At 55.1% G+C, this 22,747-nt stretch overlaps 1 protein-coding gene across 3 annotated transcripts in view; it reads left to right on the top strand.

Moving 5' to 3' along the window:
- The window catches only part of MID2 (midline 2), a 66,275-nt gene that overhangs the window by 4,686 nt on the left and 38,842 nt on the right, over window positions 1–22,747 (top strand). For 2 of the 3 annotated variants that reach the window (XM_048319069.1, XM_048319070.1), the window contains exon 2: window positions 13,697–14,418. In XM_048319069.1, the coding sequence (XP_048175026.1) occupies window positions 13,753–14,418 (666 nt within the window). In that variant the 5' untranslated portion in view covers window positions 13,697–13,752. Of the gene's footprint in view, window positions 1–6,479; window positions 6,742–13,696; window positions 14,419–22,747 lie in introns of those variants that run through there. The other variant, XM_048319068.1, reaches the window with a different exon arrangement.

Genomic DNA, 22,747 nt, shown 5'->3' with positions numbered 1-22,747 from the left:
GGGAAGTGGGGGAGAGGGAGGAGAGGGGAGAGTTGTGTGGGGTTTTTGTTTGTTTGGGAGAGTTGGAGTTTTTGATTTTTCTGGGATTTTTTTATGGATGTTGCAGTTGGATGCTGCAAGCTCTCAGGTCTCAGAACTGTGTATTTTATAGGTCTCACTGTCTGGAGACTCTGCTAGAGGGGGAGAAGGAAAACCCAGAGGCTTGTGAAAAAGCAGTGTGAGAAATAAACGAAAACTTGCTGCATCACTGAGACTCTGAGGGCAGATGCAAGGGATGTGTGTTGCAGCCGTGCAGGAACACGTACAGCAGCTCCATGTGTCAGTTGCGTTGGGGTCCCCCAGCTTCACACACTTTCCGTGGGATTCAAAATGAAAGGGCTCCATGCCTCTGCGGAATGTCATTATTGTTGTTTATAACTGAGATTCGTGTCTAAGAGGGAAATGAACTGCTCAGTCTGCTTGCCTATTGCTCGTTCTGCAGATGCAGGAACTACACCACGTTGGGATAATGGCCTAGAAATTAAATTTTGCTTTAATACACAAACTCAATTTTGAGTTGGTTGACTGAAGGGGAAAAAATTACATTGAGGCAGGAGGCAGAGGCCTGGCTGGAGCAGGGTTCAGGCCCAGGGCAGTTGGTGTTATGTGGAGAAGATCTGTGGGGGCACAGGGGAGGTGGGGATGTGCCCGCTCTCCAAGGTGCAGCCCGCAGCATCCCCTGGCAGCACAGCAGCTATACTGAGGAATAAATTAGCTTTCTTTTTCAAAGAGACACAGAGCAGCTTAAATGCATTTCGTGGGTGGCCCTCAAAGAACCCCACAAACCTCGTTGTGTAACAGGACTAAGTGCAGTGAGGCAGGGAAGGGTGGTCTCAAGGATGCTCAAGAACCCAGAGCAGGGGTGGGCTGGGGCGGTAGCAGTGGCCTTTGAGCTCGTGGGGCTGTAGGCAGCTGCTCTCGTTCACTGCCCCCTGGGCCTCCTGGGGGTGAGGAATTTTGGGGGGTTTTGAGCTGCAGAGTGACCTGGCTCAACACTTCTTTAAGGAGCAGGCTGGGGTTTTGGCTGGATGCTGTACTGGCTCAGGCTGCTACCCGCCCTGTCGTGCTGATGCTGAGCCCCAGTGCGACACTGTGATGGTGGCACTGCTGGCTGTGTGCTTGTGCTGCCTGGGGTGTCCAAGGTTCTGGGGTATGCTGCTCTCTGGGTTCTTTCTCAGCAGTTTCTCTTGATCGCTGGCTGGAGGCAGATGGTTTGGGAATGAGGCACATGAGGGTGGCAGGGGTCTGCAGTCTCCATGCAGTGGGGAAAGAAGAGACACAGGAGCTTCACATCCCTCCTGTAAGTCCTCCAGAGCCCCAGCACTGTGCCTGCTTCCCATGCAAGAGAGCAGATGTGGATCCAGGCTTTGGAAGTCCCGCACGAGGGGTTTTACCCTGGTGGGACAGCCAGGAGTAGCCAGGGCTGCTGGTGATTGCTGCCCTGGTACTGTGGATTTGGACGAGGTGTGCGCATCTTCTATTCTTACCTCCTTGCATCTGGCTGAGATCTCATGGGAGAAACTGTGGGGTGTTTAAAGTGTGAGATTGGTGAAATGCTGCCTGGAGAGGCTTTGGAGTCTCAGTCTATGGAGGTATTTGGAACCCAGCAGGTCACGGTCCTGGGCAGCCGGCTCCAGGTGAGCCCCATCCCCAGAGCCCGCTGTGGACCCCAGTGGATTCTCACCCAGGAGCACGGTGTGCTAGCGCAGTGCCATGCTCCCCAGGTGCAGCAGGCATCCCACAGCTCTGGCCTGCTGCAGAAACACACTGGCTCAGGCCATGTAATGGCATTTTGTTTATCTTAAGCAGCTGATGTTGCAGCCGGCACAGGGGAGCCGTGGGGAGCACGTCCCCGGAGCAGCCTCTGCGCACGTCGGCGTCTCCCGAGCCCGGCTGGAACCCTGGCAGCGCTGTGTTGCCTGGGGTTCTCTCTCCCCCCTCGCTGCCCTGCAGCGCTGCTGGCGCTCCTGGCGCTGAATGCTGAGTGCAGGGGCTGGAGCACCAAGCCAGGATCCCGGCCGGCTCAGAAACTCCACTGGGACCTGGCCTTGTGCTCTCTGCCGGTGTCTCTCACTGCCTGTGTTGTTTTCCCCTCTCAGAAACATGCTTTAAGGTTTTTTTTTACCTTGAAGGTTTTTCCCTGGCTGCAGTGGCTCCTGCTCTGCTCCCTGGTGCTGGCAGCGTTTGTGTGCCTGCAGGAAGGAGAACAGGATGGGGTTTGTCTGGCAGAAGAGTGGTGAGTGCTGAGCTGCGTGACTTGGTGAGGAGCAACCCTCCAGAGTCTTCTTCCTTGTCACGTTCCTTCTCCTCTGTGGCTGGTGGGGGGATGTGTCCTCTGGGATCCCCACAGCCATGCCTGGCATTCTCCAGGATCCCCGCTTCTCTGTGCTTTGCCTCTCCGGTTTGCTTTTCTCCTGGGAATTCTCAGGTTTCTCCCTGATGAGGGCTGGCCTCTCCCAGGAACAGTCTCCTTGTTTTTATCCTCTGTGATTTTTCTTCTTGGCCCCCAAATCCAGATCGGATCCTTCCTGGCCTCCTTGCTCTCCCAGCATTTGGGCTGCCTTGTGCCAGCTGTGAGAGCCTGCAGATAGTGCGAAACTGAATTTCTGGGAAGGACATTGCTCTGGTCAGCAGCTCCGTTGTATTGGGAAGGGAGGAGCCCAGCTTCTGGCTGGCATCAGAGGAGGCTATAGGGGTGCTGGTGCTGTCACCTCCCTGTCCTGTCTCCACGTGACATGTTTGTGGTTTTCTGGCATTTAATCTTTGAGCCTTTTTCCATCACTTTCATCTGATTCCTGAAGTCATTTAGCTGCTTCATCTTATGAATAATCATCGCAGCATTACAGCTGTGCCCCTGCACGTTGGGAGGTGACTCAGATGCTCTGCGGGGTCACTCAGCGGTGGCAGGGTGACCAGTGTCACGGAGGGAGGTGCCACAGGGCTGGGGACTCCTCACAGCCCCTTGGCCATGCCAGGGCCACCGTGGGACCAGACCCAGCTCTGGCACTGGCCTGGTGTCCTTGCTGCGTGTGGGGGTGACAGTGGGCAGGAGAGGGGCCTTGGAAAGCTGCTCAGTGCTCCAGCACTTGGATGAGGGAGACCATGGGCCTGCCAGACTGAATGTATATCTGTATATATAATGCTATTCTTTTTTTAAACTCTTTTGCTCCTGTCAGTACTTTCCCCAGGTTCTGGCCACTGTTGTGGTCAGTCCCAGAGTGACCCTGCAGAGTGCTATGCTCCCTCCAGCACCCCAGGAATTTGTGTGCACTTGTCATTCCTCAGCAGCTGTGAGCTGTGCCTCTGTCCCTGGAGCCGCAGCGGTGTCCCACAGGGAACCAGCAGTGTCAGATGCTCTAGGAGGCAAAGGCACCTTGGTGTGTCAAACCCCAGCGAGGTTCTGGCATCATCTGTGATTGTGACAAATGCAAAATTCGGAACGTTTTTGGTTCCGTTCAGATCATTAAAGAACTCGTCAGTGCATGAGAGCAGGTATTGTCTGTGCCGTGCCTCTTGTCGTGCCTCTTGTCGCCAGAAGCCTCTGCCTCCCTCCGGCAGCCCACAGGGAGGGAGCGGGATGGCAGGAGGAAATTACCTTTGTAGTTACCTGCTTTGTCTCCTGAATTGCAGCTGAGCAGAGCTGAAAGGGATGGCAGGCAGATCCGCAGCTCCTGTGTGCTGCCAAAATTACCTTGGCTGCCCCTCAGAGCTGGGAGGAGAACTTTGGAGAGATGCAGCGTGGTGGGGCTGCCCAGGAACAGGGGTGATGGAGGCAACCAGCACGGTCCAGGTCCTCCAGGAACTGGGTGGGGACGGTGGACTTTTGTTTGGTGTGCTCTGGGGTGCAGCCTGTGCTGGGTTCAGGGTTGTTCCCTGGTCCATTGCCACAGGCTGATCCATGGGGTGCTGGGGTGAGCTGCATGGTTCTCCCCTGGCTGTGTGAGCTCTGGACCTGCCATCAGCAGTTAATCCCCATCCTGGCATGAGCCATGGGAATCCATGTCCTGCACTGGAACGGCTGTGCTGGTGTCCTTGGCTCAGGAAACCCCTCCTGGGTGGCTGGGGAGGGAGCTTGGGGCTGATCCCAGAGGATGCAGTGTGGTACTGCTGGTGGAGCATCCTTTGATGTGCTTCGTAAGGTGTGAAGGACACCGCTGTGGGTGTTGGTGGCATTCAGAGCAGAGCATGGGACATGGGGACCGGCAGTGGCTCTGCCTGTCCCTTCTGTGTGCTGGAGCCTCCTCCTCTCTCTCTAGCGATGCAGCCCCTTGGCAGGGGATATTGCGGGGGGAGGCTGAGTCAAGGGGAATTGGTGCCTTTTTGTTCATAAATGTATTTTATTTTGAGATGAAGGGCAGAAGTGCTCCTGTGCAGCAGTGGTGTGGGTGGAGAGGCCTTCCCAAAGAGATGCTAATGGTTTTGAGTCACCTCAGGGCGCGGGAGCATTTTGTCCTGAAAGGCTTTAAATGACCTGTGTAATGCGCTGGAAAAGTGTCCGGGGAGCACTCTGTCACTCCCTCTGTCACTCCGCAGTACGGGAGGAGGACTGGGAAATCTGGCTGGTCCACGGAGCACTCCCAAGGGACGGGGGTAGGAAAAAGGATTAAGAATTGCTGTGATTTGAAAACAAGCCCTAGTTGGGCCTTCTCTGGAATGAAGAGGAGGTAGCTGTAGGAACAGCAATGTGGCATCCTCAGGCTGGCTGCGGAGGGAGGCGTGGGGGTCCCGTCCCTGTGGCGCGTGGGGTGCAGCCGTGCGGGAGCTCTCCGCAGTTTGCCCGTGGCTGATCCAGAACAGCGCTGGCATCGCTGGCTGTGCCGTGCTGCAAAGGAGGCACGGCTGGGGCACGGGCGCAAGCTCCATCTCCAAACCTCCTGTGCTGGGACCCCCCCGGCCAGCTTGAGCTGGGCTGGCTCTGGGAAAAACGTGTCTCCAAGACTTGTCCTCTTGTGCCTGGAAGCCTGGAATGGTGAAGCACCAGGCTGCACCCTCGGCAGCGGCAGCTCCCCTCATTTTAAATGATTTATCTCTTTTAGGTGGCCCAGTTACACCTGTCTGAGTGCCTCTTTCTGAGCATTTTGGGGGGTGGGGGGAGGAGGGTGTAAAAGTCCAAAATATCTGCATTGTTTCTGCACTAGGCATTAACACTAATTATCCCCCCATTGTCTCCAGTTCCTGCAGGAAGTCTTGTTTATCCTTCCAGCCTCCCAGGAATGCAGCCCAAGGAGCTGTGCAGATATATTTAACCTTGCACAGAGCAGCACAATGGCCCTTGGGTTTCCCGGCTCTGTGGTATCTGTCGGAAGTGCAGCCGATCTGTCGTTTTGGGGTGGGGAGGTTGGCGAGGGCGCCGGGTCGGGACAGCGACAGGGCTCCGGGCTGCCTGCACAGCCTCCATCCGCAGCGCGAGGCCGGGATCTGCCGGGGGTCGGAGCTGCTTCTGTCCTGTTGCTGCACTGAGCAGCAAAAAGGGACTGAAACGGTGGCATGGGCAGCGCGTGTTCTCCTGGGCTGGGGGCTGGCGTGGTGCCGGGGCACGTGTGCTCCTCGGAGCTCCATCAGGACACACAGCAGCCCTGAGCCAGCAGGGATGTGACAGAGCCTTTGGTTCCGACAGCAGCTCCCTTCCCCTCCAGAGCCGTTCTTGCTCCCTTGGCCTCATTCAGTTTTGTCCCTTCCCAGCGTGGGTCAGGTGGTGCAGAGGGGCAGTGCCCGGAGCCGGTCGGGAGGCACAGTGGGGGGATGCCCCTCTCGGGCTCTGTGCCTTCGCTGGGGTGGGATTGTGCCGTGCAGGGGGAGCCCCCCTTCTTTGATTGAGGTTCTGTTGTTATTCCATCTCCCAGAAACACATCCCTGCAGCAGAGCTTTGACTTTTGCATGGCTGGAGGGGTCCTGGGGAGCAGTGGTGAGGGGCCAGCTCCTTGCTGGGATGCACTGGCCCCTCGCTGTGTCATGCTCACGTGGCAGCAGCACGGGTACCTTCCCAGGTGTGGGTCCGTGTGCCCCAGCTGTTTCCCATGGTGGGCTTTGCCATGACCCCAACCTTGCCTTCGCTGTGGTCATGTCTCTGCACTTCTTTGAACTCCTCTCCTCTGTGGGTGAGTAGTGGCAGTGTCCTGCGCTGGGGCTCGGTGTCCTGGAGGAAGCACTGGAGTGGGGATAACCCTGGTGTGCCTCGTGGGGTGCAGGCCCTGAAGGATGCCAGTCCCCTGGTATGGCACTGGGGCTGTGAGCGCCGGAGCCAGCTGCTGCTGCTCCAGCCTCTGGAGAGACCGAGGGGTTTGCCTTGCAGTACGCTCCTCCTCATCAGGACCGATCTCTGTGCAGAGCTGGATGATCTCCGCAGCATCCATCTGGGGGATCAGAGCTGTGAGCTCTGGAGCCCAAAGGTTATTCCAAAGCACCAACTGCTGCTGCAGCCATGCCCTCCCTCATCCTTGCTGGGCCTGGGGCTGCTGGCTGTGGTGGGATGAGGCTGGGCTGGAGCTGCACTGCAGGCGGTGGCTGAGGAAGAGGGGAAGGATGCGGAGCCACAGGGTGCGCCTGGAGAAGGGCTCAGATCAAAAGACTGCTGTCATGTGTGGTCTGGCAGGAGCCAGCTGGGAGCAGGGCTGCTTTCAGGAGCTGCTGGTGCAGACATGAGTGCTGGGTCTGCTCGCCTGCCGTATAGCATCAGCTGGAGAGCACAGAGCTGCAGGAGAGGTAAGGGAGGGGAGGGGTGGTGAGACCTGGAGCAGTGGAGTCCTGTGGCAGGAGGGGAGGGACGATTTGCAGGGGATGGCAGGGCTGCCAGGGCTCTGTGAGTGCTGGATGTGCCAGTTTGGTGGCGTGCCCAGTCCCCAGCTGCTTTTCTCAGGCTGGAAGGGGGTCACTCACATCTGCAATGGCCTTGGGAAGGTGGGACTGCTCCCACTAAAGCCAGTGCCTGCAGCTGTCCCTGGCAGTGCTGCGGCCCCCCCTCCCAGCCCTCAGCATCGCTGTGACCCCCCAGCTTCAGCCAAGGTTTCAGCCTCCGAGCTGTGGTGGCAGCTGCTGGCAGAGGGACTGTGGGTTTGGGCATTGCAGGGGGAATGGGATGGATGGACGGGCAGACGGACTGACATATGCAGTGTGTGGGGAAGAGGGTTGCCATGGGCTGTGACCTGCCAGAGGCTGAGCCTGGCTGCTGCAGCCCCAGGTTTCATGGATTGGGGAGGGAAGTGCTGGGGACCCTGGGGAGCTGCTGTCTTCCCCAAGAAGTGGAAGCAGCTGTGCTGTGCTCCAGGGACCTGCCACATCGGAGGGGCTGGAGAGGTGCCCTGGGCTGGAGAGGTGCCCTGGGCCTTTTGTGTCCTGTCAGCTCTCAGGCCACTGAAGGAGAGGGCAGGGGAAGGTTCCTGTTCGGTGCACCGTTGCTGCCTGGGGCATCTTCAAGCCCCTCCAGCTGATGAGGAATCCTCATGGCATGATTCCTGTTGTATGGCTGCAGGACCCAGGGAGGAAACTGCAGGGAATCCCTTCCTGATCCACCCTGCAGCTCAAGGGCTCCAAACGCCACATCCCCTGGGAGTCCTTGGTGGACACATGCTGTGCTGAGGTCCTCTGGGAGCACTCCAGGAGCTGTCACCTCCCTGGGCACTGTTTGTAGAAAAGAGGCAAAATCTTCCCTTGTACCAGGATATCACTGGAGATCAAACAGAGGATCTTTCTTTGGTGCTTGCCTCTCTGACATCATGGAGGTGAATGAGGTGGAGACCTTGTAGGCTTTAGCCTGCAGGAAACCCAAGCTCCTGGAGCTGCTGCTGCTCCCTGGTCAAGATCTCCATGAAATCCCGATAATGTGCTGCAAGGCTGGCACCAGCCTGGGAGAACAGGGAGCACAGCTCGGCAATGGCTGTGTCCTTTTGCAGTCGTGACCCACTCAAATAACAACACATTTGTACCTCATCCTATGCTGCAATCCTGTTGGACAAGTTGATGTCAGTAGCTGATGTTTAGCATTGGGCCCAAAAACTGCTCCTACTGCCCAGCGCCCTCCCCATATCCCACATCCCAGCCCACAGGAGCAGGGCTCGTTGTTCCTCATCAGAAGTGGATGCAGGGGGGAAGGTTTTGTGGCATTGCTGGAACCAGTGGAGGATCCATGGATTTCTGCCAGCTGCGAGTGGATTATCAGCCGTTTACACCAATGGGAAGTATGGGGCTGCAGGGCTGGCAGGAGGGGATGGTCGGCAGCGCAGGCTGGGCGGGGGCAGCGTCTTTGGGATGAGGGCTCCTGGGGTGTGTGGAAACCACTGGAATCCCTGCAGGAGTGGGTGGTGGGGTGTCTGGAGCTGGTCCATGAACAGATGTTATCGGAGAGGAGAGGGAGAGAAGTGGGGGTGGGAAATGCAGCACCTCAGACCAGAGGAGGGGCCCCCTGGGAGGGATTGGATCAGGGGTGCAGGGACCTGCTGCTGCAGGGAGGGGAGTGCTGGCTGGGGGGTTGTGCTGGACCAGGGTGCTGATGTGGCGCTGGAGCACCCCAGCTTGGATTCGTGCCTGCATATTAGTAACTGAGGCTGGTGTGGAGTTCACACATTGGGAAATAATCCCTTTTGTGGAATGGGGGGGAGAAAAACCCCATCCAAAACTAGTTGTGCAAGCAGTGAGGGCAGAGGTGATCAGGGCACCCAGTAGCATGTGGGGGGCTCCTCCCAACATTGGAGCCTGACAGGAGACATTCAGGAGTAAGGGGACTTTGTGATGGAGCAAAATGGGATCATCCCATCAGTGAAGGCAGCAATGGAGGTGAAATTCCCAGGGGGAATAAGGTGCTGTGCAAAGGAAGGAGTTAAAGAGCACAGGTGGCCAGGGCCGGGTGGGCTCTGGTGGCTCTTCTGAAGGGTTTACGAATGAAGCAGCTGAACTGCCAGCAGACAGGGATCTCTCATTGAAGGGAGCTGCTGCCTGGGAACGCAGCCTCTTGGCTCTGCCCTTCATTAAGAGATGCAGGGAGAGAAGTGGAAATTACGTGGAGGCAACTTTGCTGTAGCACCAAGCAAATTGGTTGGGAAAATAATTAAAGCTGGTATGGAAATGCTGCTTCAGTTTGATGGATTAGGGACAGCAACACTGGCTTTTCTACGGGAAATCCAGTTTAACTGCAGCAGGAGGTGTTCTTTTACTAGTACAGCAATAAAGTGATTGGGGAGGGCAGCTGGGAGACGGATCATTGGGATTTTCAGAAAGCCTCAGACAAATTTGTGGAGTTATTATGGTGGGAGTGGTGGGAGGACAGGGCAAGTTCTGTTGGGTGTGTTCAGGTGTGCTGGGAGGGAGGAGTAGGGGCGATGATGTGGCCAAGGGGTGCTCTGTGCTGCCCTGGCTGGGGGATGCTCTGTGCTGGCTGCGGCTTTTGAGCTTCAAATTTGGTGTTAAATATGCACAGCTGACGCAAATAAAGCGCAGAAAAATTAGGTAACGCTGGATGTGAATGGCTGGAGGAGCCTGACGGCCCCCCCTCTCCCTGGGGTGCCTTCCTTAGGTCAGAAGCTGTTGCTGGTTGCACGGCGGGGTGCTGTGTTCCCTCCTAGGGCCCTGCTCCTCCTGGACAGGCCCGTGCCAAGGGCGGATTCAGGGAAGCTGGCTGGGAAGGCTGATGCTGGCAGGAGTGCAGGGTCACTGACCTGTCCCCCTCGAGCTCAGAAGGGGTCCCTGCTGCCGCGGGGGCTGCGCCGGGCTCCTCGGGAACCGATGAATGAGATGCGGCTGCTGCACGGGCTGTTCTGCCCTCCCCTCCACAGTGATCCAGTTTTGAACTAATTTTCCCGAGGACAACAAAAAGCATAGAGACAACTGCTGCCCAGATTTTGTATCCTGCTGTCGCTGAGCCAATTAAGGAAAGGGTTGCCATATTTTATTACTTTTTTCATTAATGCACGGGTGGAGCAGCATAGCTCTTCTAAAGCCTCATTCTTGGAAGGGGCTGAGCAATCTCTGCTGGAGCTTTTTAGCGGGAGGGGAAGGAAAAAAAAAGAGGGATAAAAAGGGGGAGGGGAAATAAATAAATAATCATACTTGGTGTGGAATATACCAACCTGCAGAATTAACATTTGTCTGAACAGGTCTGGATATCCTTATGTGGGACTCTGAAGGCTGGCCAAGCTCTGCCCAGGGCTGGTGCTGGGGGAGACCAGAGGGAACTTTATGTGGTAAACATAAAATGGAAGACAGGTAAATATGGGGCCTGGATGCTCCTCGAGGGGAAAGCATGGATTTTGGGTTGGCTGCCTGTGCCTCAGGTGATGTACACCAGGGTGTCCCCCCTCCTGGTTATGGATGGGGTGATGTGGGCAGCATCCCTCCTTCCATGTCTCTCCTTCCTTCTTCCCTTGGTGCCAAACCTCTGCATCTCTCCTGAGGAACCTCTGAGCTTGAGATGTTGATGAAGGGCTTCGATATTGTGAAAATAATAATTTGGGGGAAGAGGTGGGGGAACCTTTGTATCCAGGAACCCTTGGTGAGCACCCCTGGGGCTCACCACGCTCCTGTGCTAGGTTGGCACATAGGTTTTGGAGCCCATCTGGGCTGGAAGTAAAAGCAGCGGTCACTGTGTCCCAGAGGACCTGGCACTGGCCCTGCATTGCCCTCAGCTCTGGCTACCCTGGGCTTCACAGCTCTTCTGTTTTGTTAGTCATTGATTTTTTTTTTTTTCCCCCTGGGTTTTGGGCAAAGCTCAGATCAACACAAAAAATGGTTGGTTGGATGTCATGTGTTGTTATCCTGCTGCTGCTGCACATCATCATTACAGGCCAGCATGAACAGGACCACTGACCCTTGAGCACAAGTGACACGGGGCTGTCTGTAAACAGTGTTACTATTTTATAACTCTTATGTTTAGGGAGTTAATGACTCTAAAGAGAGCAGATTTTAATCTAATCAGCTATTCCTTGTGCTCTGTCAGTCCTGGACATCAAAGAGAACATCAAAGTGAGCAGCGTGAAAGGCTCTGATGGCAGTATGGCTGCTTTGCCAGGTGCAGCACCATGAGCAGGGCTCCCCTCCCTCCTCCAAGGGGCTCCTGCACCTCTGGGCAGGCTCCTGTACCTGCTGCTCTGCTGCCTTCGAGCAGGCTCCTGTGCCTCCTCCACACCTCCGAGAGGGCTCCTGCTCCTGTCCCAGCCTGAGGCTCCTCTTGGATATGTCACAGGTGAAAGCTGTTGTCCCAGCAAGGAAAACAAGGTTAATATACAAATGTCCCTCTGTAACAAAAGCAAAGGCTGTTTAAACTTTTTACATTGTTTTCCCTTGGATAGCAGTGGAGCTGCATGTGAGGCTTAGTGCTGGATGTGGGAGCTTGTGGGAGTGTGAGACATTGCTCCATGGGACAGTTGGCTCTGGAAGGGTGTTGGGGAGCCTCTCACGCCAATCCTGATTTTTAAATTCTTTTCCCAGTCTTGGTCAGGCTATGAAACAAATCCTGTTCTTGTCCTTCCTTTTTTTTCATCTTTGTGTTTGCTAACCAGAGAGAATCTGTGGGTGCTGTGGGGAGGTGGGAAGGGCTGTGCCCCCTCAGCTGGGCTGGTGCAGGGGGTGCTGGGCTCTCAGGGCCGGGCAGCTGCTGTGTCTCTGGTGCCCAGCACAGTGAGGGATGGCGTGGGAAGTGTTCCAGCTTGAGGGCCCAAGGGCAGTGCCGGGAGGTGCCCGGAGTGGCAATGGGGGTGTCATCGCCGTGCTTTGGGACCCCTCATCCTGCCAGGCGTGGGGGAGCCCAGGGGGCCTGGGGCAGGCATGGCACAGTGCAAGCAGCCAGGCACAGGGCCAGGAGCGTCTCCCCCATGGCTGCAGTGGCTCCGACGCTTCAGGAACCTGCTGGGAGCTGTGGAGAGGAAGCTGCTGGGAGCCCGTGTGCTCCTCTGCTTGTTTGGATGCAGCTACTTCTCCACTGTCTCTCTTGGGGAAAAGAAGAATAATTATAAAGAAAACGTGTGTGTGTGTGCGTGCAAGGCTGCATTTGGCCAGCGAGAGCTGCTGCACCATGAATGTATCAAAATATCCAATGGATTTATTTTATAAGCCCCTTGAGCTGGTGCAGGAAGAGCTCAAGGCCTCCTCCAGGCACTTGCAAATCCTGTTCCAGACGATTGGGAAGAGATGGTGTGACAGGGTGGGTGTGATAGAACTGGTGCGTACGGTGGGATGGGGCAGGTCCCAGTGTGGCACCTGTGCCATTTGCAGCTGCTGGCAGCAGCCTGGGGCTTCCAGCAGCCAGACCCTCTCCTGCTGCTGGGTCATCCCCCCTTTGGTTACAGCCCTGTTTCATAGAATCCAGACTGGTTTGGGTTGGAAGGACCATAAAGCTCATCCAATTCCGATCTCCTGCCACGGGCAGGGACACCATCCACTATCCCAGGGTGCTCCAAGCCCCATCCAAGCTGGCCTTGGATGCTTCCAGGGATTCACAGGTTTACTGGGCAACCTGTGCCAGGGCCTCCCCACCCTCTCAGGGGAGAGGGTTTTTCCTCTTCTCCCCAAGCAGAGCCCGTGCACCACTCCAGGATGTTCCTGGGGTCGAAACGGGGCCGGACTGGACACCACGTTGCTTCTCACAGGGTCAGTTCCTGCAGCAGTAGCAGGGTGAGGGGTCCCTGTGGCTGTGACTGAATGGGGCTCTCCCCACATCTGTGCTGAGGGACAGCACCGTGTGTGTGATGAGGCGTCACTCGGAGCCTGCCTTGCTGGGGCTGAGGGGACCAGGAGGTACCACTCGTGCACTGGGTTGTGGGTGAGAAAGGAGAGGCTGGATCTGGTTCCGTGTCACTACATGGCTGCTTGGGAACACGCTGGGATGCTGCTGGGTAGCACTCGGGGTGCAGCTCCTGGTTTGCTCTGCAAACTGGAGTTGGGAGCAGCAGGTTGAGTCGCCTGCTGAGAGCTGTTTTCCAGCCTCGTGCAAGGGAAGGGAGCTAAAAATACAGCTTGTTTGTCTCCAGCTGGAGTTGATTTAGGCATCCCTGGCTGTTGTGGAGTGCAGCGGAGGACAGCCAGTAGTGGAAGTTTGCTGACTCTAATTTCGCTGCTCTGCCTCCCCATGCTACTCCAAAAAGCAATGGCCAGGAAAAGCAAGGAGCAGGACGGCGTGTTAAGAGCTCCCGACCTGCTCTGCTCAGAGTTTCCACGACTTGATTTGCCTTTCCCCCTTCACCAGAAGCAGGCAGGCCTGGAGCTGCTGGAGGGGATGTTCAGAGTTTTATCTCTGCCATGCAGAGCAGCCCTTCTGCGTGGAACGCCAACATGGCCCCGCCCCGCTCTTGGCAGCGCACACCAACCCAAACACGGAATCATGTGGTTTCTCCTGGTTTTGTGTCCTGTTTTTATGGTCCAGGTCCTGCTCTGGCTGGACTGGAAGGTGTCAGAGGAGCTGCTGCTCCTCCTCTCCCGCCCCCTCCATACGGCTCCTGTCCCGCTGCAGCTCCAGGCTCTGTCCGTGTGCTGTGAGACACCTCAGTGAGAGGCTTCAGCCTGCGCTTGCAGAGGCCCGGCTGGGCTGGAGTTGACAGCGTCAGAGTGCAAAGAGCGTCAGGGTGCTGTGGGGGTGATGTGTCCAACTCCCCAGGCACCTGCTGCTGGAGGAGAGGAGCAGCCCAGGAGTGCAGCTGTAGCTGCTGTCTCACATCTCTGTGCTCCTTCCTTGCAGGTTCCTGACTGCCTTCCCTGGTTTTTGATGCTGAATCAGGATTGTGTTAACTAAAGATGGAAACACTGGAGTCAGAATTGACCTGCCCAATCTGTCTGGAGTTATTCGAGGACCCCCTCCTGCTACCCTGTGCCCACAGCCTTTGCTTCAGCTGTGCCCACCGCATCCTGGTGTCCAGCTGCTCCTCCAGCGAGTCCATCGAGCCCATCACTGCTTTCCAGTGCCCCACCTGCCGCTATGTCATCTCCCTCAACCACCGGGGCCTGGAGGGCCTCAAGAGGAATGTGACGCTGCAGAACATCATCGACCGCTTCCAGAAGGCGTCCCTGAGCGGCCCCAACTCCCCCAGCGAGAGCCGCCGTGAGAGGACCTATCGCAACAGCCCTACCATGTCTGTGGCCGGCGAGAGGATCGCCTGCCAGTTCTGTGAGCAGGATCCGCCCCGCGACGCCGTCAAGACCTGCATCACCTGCGAGGTGTCCTACTGTGACCGCTGTCTGCGGGCCACGCACCCCAACAAGAAGCCCTTCACCAGCCACCGGCTGGTGGAGCCGGTGCCCGACGCGCACTTCCGCGGACTCACGTGCCTGGAGCACGAGAACGAGAAGGTGAACATGTACTGTGTTGCTGATGACCAGCTCATCTGTGCCTTATGTAAACTGGTGGGCCGCCACCGGGACCACCAAGTGGCATCGCTCAGCGATCGCTTCGAGAAGCTGAAGGTAAGGACGCAGGATCCCTCCAGAGCACTTTGAAGCTCAGTCTTTATGTGGGAGCTGAGGTTGCTGTGAATGCGGTGTGAACTTGTGTGGATGGTGTTTGACCTATATAAAGTTTGAAATCCCTCCCCGTCCCCCGTGCATTCTGAATGAGCTTGCAAAACACTTTTAATTCCTTTTTTTTTTTAAGTGATAAAAACTACAGCAGGTCCCATCTGGGGTCATGCTGGTGAGGCTGTGGCTGTGGCAGCAGTCATGATCCCATTAGAACCCTGCTCACGCCTTTCTCAGCTGCTGCTTCCTCTGGCCTTTCTCCCTTCATGTTCCAGGCTCATTCTGCCCCAGAAGTGCTTTTCTTGGATCTTTGACCTGTTCATGTTCAGAACAAAACCACTCTCTCTGCTCTCATGTATTTTGAGAGCAGAAGGAATACTTCATTACTCCAGCAAAAACGCAGAACATTTGGGGTTTTTTGTGCAGATCAGATTAGTTTTTCCTCCTTCTTGTTAAACAAACTGGTGCCTGGAAAGAAATCTTCCTAGATGTCCAGTTTCCTGGGCTGGTTTCCCACCTCCCCATCTCCTAACTCCCCTAAACCTGCTGTGAGGTGCCTGGTGCTGTGACTGAACACCTCTGATGGCACGAGGAACGGTGCCGTGGGATGTCCTGGGTGTTTCTTCCTTATGTTCCAGCCACCAGGTTTGACTTTGGTTTAGTGCTGCCAGATGGGGCCTGGGGAGGCTGGGCTTTGCCTGCCCCTCTCCCATCTAGTCATGCCTCACCTAAGCTCCCCCAGTGTGCGGAGCTGCGCCAGCAGCCCTGTCCATAGTCCAGGACATTCTTTTTCCATGAGGAAATGTCTCAATTAGCAAATTGGAAACCTTCGAAAGCAATGACCGTGTACGTTTGCATGCAATAAAACCTGGGCAGAGAAATTAAAACCTTGGAATATTCCTCCCCAATCCGACCTGTGCCAGCCAGGCAAATCCATCTGAGGAAGCCTCGCAGGCTGCCAGAACACTATTCTTTCCCCTTGTCAATACGAGTCTGAAGTGATTTTGGCCGTGGAGGGAAGCTCTCCTCTGCTGGAAGCATTCTTGCTGTGCTCTGTATCCCGCCCAGCTCTGCAGGGCTGGAGCTACTTGGGGAGCAGGGGCGAGGGTGGCCACAGCTACCTGGGGAGGACCTCGATGTGTGTCTTTCCTCTGGTTCATCCTCTGGCACATCCCTGCCTCTGGCTGTGCATTGCTTGGGCTGGGTTTGGGTGCCTCTTTTGCTGACACTCTAGCTCCGCTGCAGGAATTGCTCAGGATTGATGCCCTGGCAGTGCTGAAAATTCCTGCAAGTACCTGAAATAGTTGAAATCCTTAAGTATGTGCTGATAGGATGCCACTGCCTGGGAATCTGCGGCCAGGGGAGCGGCTGCTGCCTCCCGTGGGCCTGCCCTGTGTCCCGTGCCCATGGCAGGGCTCTGCCCCTCGGTCCCCTCCTCAGGACGTCACTGGTGAGCTCGATGGCTGCTCCCAGAGCTCGGCAACACTCTGGGGCAGCCAGCAGTGAGCAGATGCACTTAATCCCTGGCTTTGATCCTGCAGCTTGAGTGAGCTGGGAACGCCTTTCAAGTTAGATTTTTTTGATGGAAAATTGGGTTTTTGAAGCGAGTAACTTCCTGTTGTCAGAAGGGCTGTGCTTTCCACAGAAATCTTTGGTGGGGAATTTTTTTTGTCTCTTTAGAGAGCTGAGTGCCTGAAACTGGACTGGTGTGTGTAAATGAGAAACCTTCTCCCAGTGCTCCCCTTTCTTCCAAGCTGTTTTTACGTCTGAAGTCTGCAGCGTGTGACAGCAGCCTGACTTCCTGTGAATGCTCTGCAGCAATCCATCCATACTGTATTATACACCTCCAGATGTTTCAGGAACCATCTTTAATCCCTTTACTGTATGTGATGGGTTTATTTTGTGCATGTTCAACTCCATTTGTTTATGTTGTAAATTATGATTCCGGCCTAAGTGAGCAGTTTTCTTGGTTTAAGCAGGGACCATGTGAATGCCAGGCAGGATGGGCCAGAGGACGGAGTGCTGGATCATGTCCAGGAGCTCTCTGAAGCTGGGGTGCCTGGGATGGATGCAGTGACATTCTATTTCCCTGGGAAGGTTCATGTCAAGGGTTATCAGCTGCAGAGATCCTGAGGGAAGAGGAAAAGCTTCTGGGGCAGGAGAGTGTCTGCAATGGAGCATCTGTTTCACAGTGCTGTGCTGGCACACCTGGAGAGCTGCAGGGAGAATGGGTGATGAAGCACTGGTGGTGTTTCCCACTGGTGAGGCCGACATGGGATGATGTAAGGATGAGGTGAGGGGTGCCAAGGTGCCCTCAGGAAGTGCTCCTGAGTTAACATGGCACATTTAAGGCCCGTCCTGCTGTCCCCTGCAGCCCCTCATGTGGTGGGTGAAGCATCCCCCAGCAGCATGGACTGGGCTGGCTCCTTGGTGGGGTTTGCCTCCACTTCCCAGAGTTTTCTATGATGAGGGTGGTAAAACACTGGCATAGGGTGCCCAGAGAAGCGGTGGCTGCCCAATCCCTGGAAGTGTCCAAGGAGAGGTTGGACAGGGCTTGGAGCAGCCTGGGACAGTGGAAGGTGTCCCTGCCTGTGGCTTTGAGGTCCTTTCCAACCCAAACTATTCCATGGTTCTCTGATTCCCTAGCCTGACAGCACCGATGCTCCTGCTGCCTGAGCTTGGCCAGGAGTGGTCCGAGCACATCGGGATGTTGGTGCTTGTTTTCCCTCTCTGTGGGTTCAGGAGGGGTCGAGATGTTGAGCACAGGCAGTGACAGAGCTGTCTGCTGGCTCAGCTCACCGGCTGGAAGTCAACATTAAAGATGAAATTAAAACTCTGTGTAGATTAAGAGCAAAACTAATGGCCTGACCTAGATACAGCGAGTGCCCAGGACAGCAGTGCATTATCTGCCGAGTGAAATCTCAGCCAATTATAAATTCAGATTGCCTGGAACTTGCAATTAGCATCCTCTCTGTGGTGCCTGCCTGGGTCCTGCCCGCGCTGCTGTGCCGGGGCTGGGGCAGGGTACACTGAGGGACACAGCAGGAGTGCTCTGTGTGCAGAGCTCCAGCTGACTCCTCCGTCCATGATTTCTGGTGGCAGGAGTATTTGAAGAAAGGACTTCACCTTAATTACTGGCCACTGCCTGTGGCTTTTCTGTGAGCTCTGCTCCCTTTAAAGAGACAGAGAAGGGCCAGCTCTGAGGAGGCTTTTCCTTTGCTGGTGCTGAGTCTTCTGTAGATTGCCAGGCTGTAAATATGCAAAAGAAAGAGAAAAGCGGTGTTTTGTAACACATCCGCTCTGTGATAGAGAGAGAGCCCTGAGCCAGGTAGAAAACCCATCCTCTGTTACCTGTCAGAGCAGCGCTGCCTCCCATGGGGCTGTGGGAGTGAGACCAGGATTAACAAAGCCTCCCTGTGCTGACAAACTGTGCAGAGAGCTGGTAGTGATTCCAAGGCTTTTAGGAGAGTGGTAGGGTAGAAAATTGAGGAAAACCCTCCATCGTGCTTCCACGTGGGACTTGTTCACCTGGGAGCTGCAAGTGCGTTCCCACTGGTGCAGGGTGAGTCACAGATTGCTGCTTGATTTATAATTTACTGCACTGCCATGGGGCTCAGAGGAATTTTGGTGTGCATATCTCTACTTCTTCACACCAAGAAGAGTCAGCTGAGGACAAGGGCTGCAGTTGTGACTGCTGAGACTCCCACACAGCAGATGGGGGCTGTTCCCAGCAGGAACAGAGTTCTGGTGGTGTCAGAGCTGTTGCCCCCTGAGCCCTGAACCAGGGATGCTTTTGCTGCTTTATTTCCAGAAGGGGAGAGAAGGGGATGCAGCCCCAGCCAAGGCTCGCTCCAGGTTGGTGGTGGTGGAGGCTGGAACCCCCCGCTGCTGTGGGGACCCCAGGAGGGGACACGTGTCCCCACAGGTGCCACAGCCTCAGCTGTGTGGGCAGGGGGGCTTTGGGCACCCCCTGCTCAGCTGTGAGCTTCTCCACAGCTCTGGGTGTTTCCAGTGTTACCTCAGGGCTAGTTTGTTATCCAGTGACCTCCCTGAGCGGGGGGACCTGTGCCACACACCAGGGTTGCCACCGCAGGCTCCTCTGCCCTGTCAGGGGCACAGCAGCGAGTGCTCAGCTGACACTGGACACCTGGAAGATCATTGTTATCCCTGCTTGAATATTGATTGTTTGGAGGTCACAGGGGCCAGGAATCAGCACTGAGGGCTGGGATCTTTGATAATTTTCTTTTCTTCCCAGAAATCATCTTTTTAGGGAGGGTTTGCCTTTTTTTTTCTTACTAATAACTAAGCTATTATAGATACTGAGATAGCAGAAGTGCAAAACTGCGTTGGTTAGATTAATCTCTTGCTTTTTCCAAACCTACATTCGCCTCCAAAATGATTTCAGTGTTGCTATCTCAAGAGCAGCTTGAGCTGGAAAATGAAAGCATAAAACTGTGTGAAAATCACTTGGTGACAGTATGTTTGGGATGAAGCTGGAGGATTCATCTCTAGCCTTTTTATCCTGGGAGATGGCAGGCCAGAACTGGAGTCCAAGGTCTCTGGAGGGAGAAAGATGGTTGGCAGATGAGGTTCTTTTTAAACAACAGGTGTCACCTTCTTTGATCAAAGCCCCTGTGTTTCTGCAGCAGGGTCTGGTTACCTGCCTGCTTCTGCAGCTGCAGGTTGTTGAGCTGCTCGCCTCCCTTGCAGGTGACCCTCTTGCACTGAGGGGCAGTGGAGGGTGCGAGCCTCCATCCTTCCCCATCCAATGGCTGTGGTTCTAGAGAGCTCACGGCTGCTGCATTTTCTATTTTATTTGGGTTTTTTTCCCTCTTTCTGCTCCTGGCACTTCAGCCATGTCAGTGACAAGCCCTGCCTGAAGCCAGGCTGTGGTGGGCAGAGCTCATTGGGATGGGATGAGGGGTCTCGAGCTGCTTGTGTTGGAAGGTGCCACCCTGTGAACACCTCATTTGGGGGAAACAAAGTCTATTTTTGCTTTAAACAAATGCATAGCCAGCAGTTTTGGAGAGCATAGCCCTACCTGGAGGCTGGGCAGCAGCACTGGGATGCAGGGTTGAGTGGAGTGGGCCGTGCTGCCCGCTGTGCTCCTGCCTGTGTGCCCCTGCAGCTCTGGGGGCGCAGGGGGGCTGCTGCGAGGCCACCAGCCCTGCTCACCCAGCACCGCCTCCCTCGCAGATGGAGGAGCAGCAGTGCTGTCCCTCTCCCCACAACTGGCAGCCCTCCGTTCCCAAAGCAACTGGCAGCTTTCCTGAAAGATTGATATTCCTGCCCTGAGTAGCTGTTTAATATTCAGGATATATTGCATTTGGGCACAATGAATATTCACGAGTGGGAATGAGCAGAGCTCAGCTGATGCTCCTGGCTGAGTGTGGGGGGGGGTGATGCTGCTCTCCTCAGGCTTTGCTCAGTGATTCCCAGTGTGTGCGTCCCTGGAAAATGGGTCCCAGCAGCCTTCAGTAGCTTTGAGTAATTTTGGCTATGTGCAGTTAAGTGTCAGATGAATTTCTCAGCAGGCTCGAAACCTTGCTCTGCAATGCTGAATATTGCTATTATTATCACATTAGCCTCTGAAACACCTGACAGGTGTAATTAAGTGATTTTACCTTGACAGCTGATGTGTTTTTTTAAAAAAACAACTTTGAATATCCAATCGGAGTAATTTGACATGCCCTTTTGTAGAAATCAATATGCAAGAGCAGCACATTTGCTGATAAATCCTCCTGTGTCAGAAGTGGATATGGATCTCGGGGACCTTGAGAAGGAGGAGTGGGGGGAGTGTCCCAGCTCCTGCTTTGTGCTTTCAGGATCTCCAGGGAAACCATCCCCTTGCTGAAAGGTGCTTGCTGGCTACTGTGGAGCTGGCCATGTCCCATAGAGCTGACAGACTGCTGCCCATGGGAGCTGTGACCTCTCACTTGACCTCAAAGGTCTTTTGCACCCCAAAGGATTCTGTGAGCAGTGGCAGATCAGCCCACCGGGGTTTGATCTTTATCAACAAACAGGTAGATCTGTGATGAGGAAAGCAGAGGTGTGTCCCCAAAATTTCCTGAGCTGGCTTCCAGTTGAGCAAGTTCTTGCGCCTCTGATATTGTTTCTGAGCTCTTGGCTGGGTGGGCCTTGGGAGGGCACATCTGGAGCAGCTGGAGAGCCCTGTCCTCGCAGGGTGTCATGGCACTGTGGTGCTGTGCAGTGGGAGCATACAAAGTCCCTATGTGTGGGGTAGGGCATTGTGTCAGGAGGTGGAAGGGGGGCTGTGCAGCCAGGCTGGATGGCAGCACTGGAACGGCACCAGTGTGAGTTCCTGCTGGCTCATTACACTGACGAGGCACTCAGTCCCCTGACCTGCCTGTCCCCTGCGCTGGGCTCTGGCCACGCACAGCAGGATTAGGGCTGTCTTGGGGTGCTCACAGTGTCTGTGGGAGCCAGGCGCCCGTTTTGGGGCATAGATTGATGTCCTTGGCTCCGCTCCTTGGAGCAAACGGAGCCTCAGATATGAGGAGCAGGGATGTTTCCAATCATCTTAGTCTCTATGGCATGGATTAGGCACTTCCTGCTCCTGCCTGTTGCCTTCCTTTCATTTGGTTGGTTTGGGAGCGTATTTTGCTTTGATGGCAGCATGCCCATCAGTGTTCTTGGGAGGGATATCAGGCACCACCACCGGCGTGAGCTCCTCTGGCCCTGACCCCGTCAGCTCTGTGCACATGGTGCTTCACCAAATGTGCTCCAGGACGGACAGACCTGGGCAGCCGAGGGCAGGATGAGCTCCTGCCCCATGGCCAGAGGTGCAAGCGGCCACGGTGGCCAGGAAATGGGTGGGGTGTCCCAGCAGGAAGCACCTTTTCCTCCTGAGAAAGCTGTTGGATAAATCTGCATCCTGCTCTCCCCTGCAGCCTGCCATCTCCTCTGAGCACTCCAGCTTTTCCAGGCATTCACATCTGCTTGTGAAAGGCTGGGATTTGGGCATTTTAGTGTTCAAAATCATCATGATATGCAGCCAAATTCTTGTGAGCCAGCTGAACCCCTTTGTGCTCTTGTGGCATCTCTGGTTTATGGGATAAGCTCAGCAAATAACGTGTGAAAAGGTGTGTGTCACGTGGGGCGTGCCAAAACAATAAATCCAGATTCCTCCCTTGTTTCTCCAAAGGGCTTTTGGGAACCAGACATCCGGTATCCAAAAGAAAACACACACAGGTCGTCTTTCAGCATGAGTTCTTTGGCTTTGTTTGTTTATTTTTATGATGATGGTGATTGGAAGGTAAAGGTCGAGAGACAAGAGAGCCTGATGGATGTGCTTGCCGCAGCTTTGTGTCCTGCTGGAGCCTGATGCTTGTGGTAGAGTGATCCATAAAAATCTGGCCTATAATGGAAAACATCAAAAAAACAAGCCCCTTCTTTGGCCTCCCAAGGAAGGAGCCATGTCCTGCCTGAAGCTCTCCCAGTACTATGGAGAAGGAGAGGTTTCCAAGTGGTTCAGGGGTAATGGAGCTGCAGCATGACGCCTGACAAAACCCAAACCTCTTCCGGAAGTGTGTTTGTAAAGTTTCATCTCAAAATAACTCACCCTGAGTATTTCCATACTGCTCAAAATGGTGTTTTTCCTGGATAACTGGTGCATGAAACCATTTTTTATTAACACTGGATGGAGGATTGTGGGTTTATTGGGTGCAGAAGTTGAAAGCTGGCTATTCCCTGGTGGCATCTGCAGGCGTAAAGCTGGGCCAGTGTCTTGGGAAGCTGTGAGCCCATGGTGGAGTCAAGAATGTTGATGTTTTAGGAGACTAATTACTAAGTTAAAGGCAGGAGAGTCCAAATTTCTCTTGAGCCACATCTGTCTTCCAACAGCAATGCCTTTGTTAGCAAAGACTCCTGACAGTCAGATCTAGCAGGAGGCCACGCGGGCTGGAAGATGGAAGGATGCTTAGAGAGGCTGTTGTGGAGGAAGCAGCTGGAGCAGGGGGGAGTTAGGAATGTGTTTTAGGAATGCTGTTTGCAACGTGAACTTACTGGTCTTGTTTGGAATGTGCCAGGTGAGGACAGAGCAGGTTATTTATGCATTGCAGGGGTGGAGGTGGGACACGCGTGGTGGCTTTCCGTGGCATTCTCCTCCCAGGCACTCAGGCACCAGTACAGGGACCATGAGGTATTGTCCTCCAGTGGTGGGGCTGGAGAAGAGGATGCAGTGGCATCTCTTCCCCAGCCCCTCGGCAAGCGTCAATCTGCTGACAAAAGCCAAGGGGTTGCAATTGCTGCTGTTCTC

The sequence above is a fragment of the Corvus hawaiiensis genome, chromosome 14, assembly GCF_020740725.1.
Source record: "Corvus hawaiiensis isolate bCorHaw1 chromosome 14, bCorHaw1.pri.cur, whole genome shotgun sequence".
NCBI lineage: Eukaryota > Metazoa > Chordata > Aves > Passeriformes > Corvidae > Corvus > Corvus hawaiiensis.
Note: the sequence above shows the minus strand (reverse complement) of the source record. Positions and strands in the feature narration are given on the sequence as shown.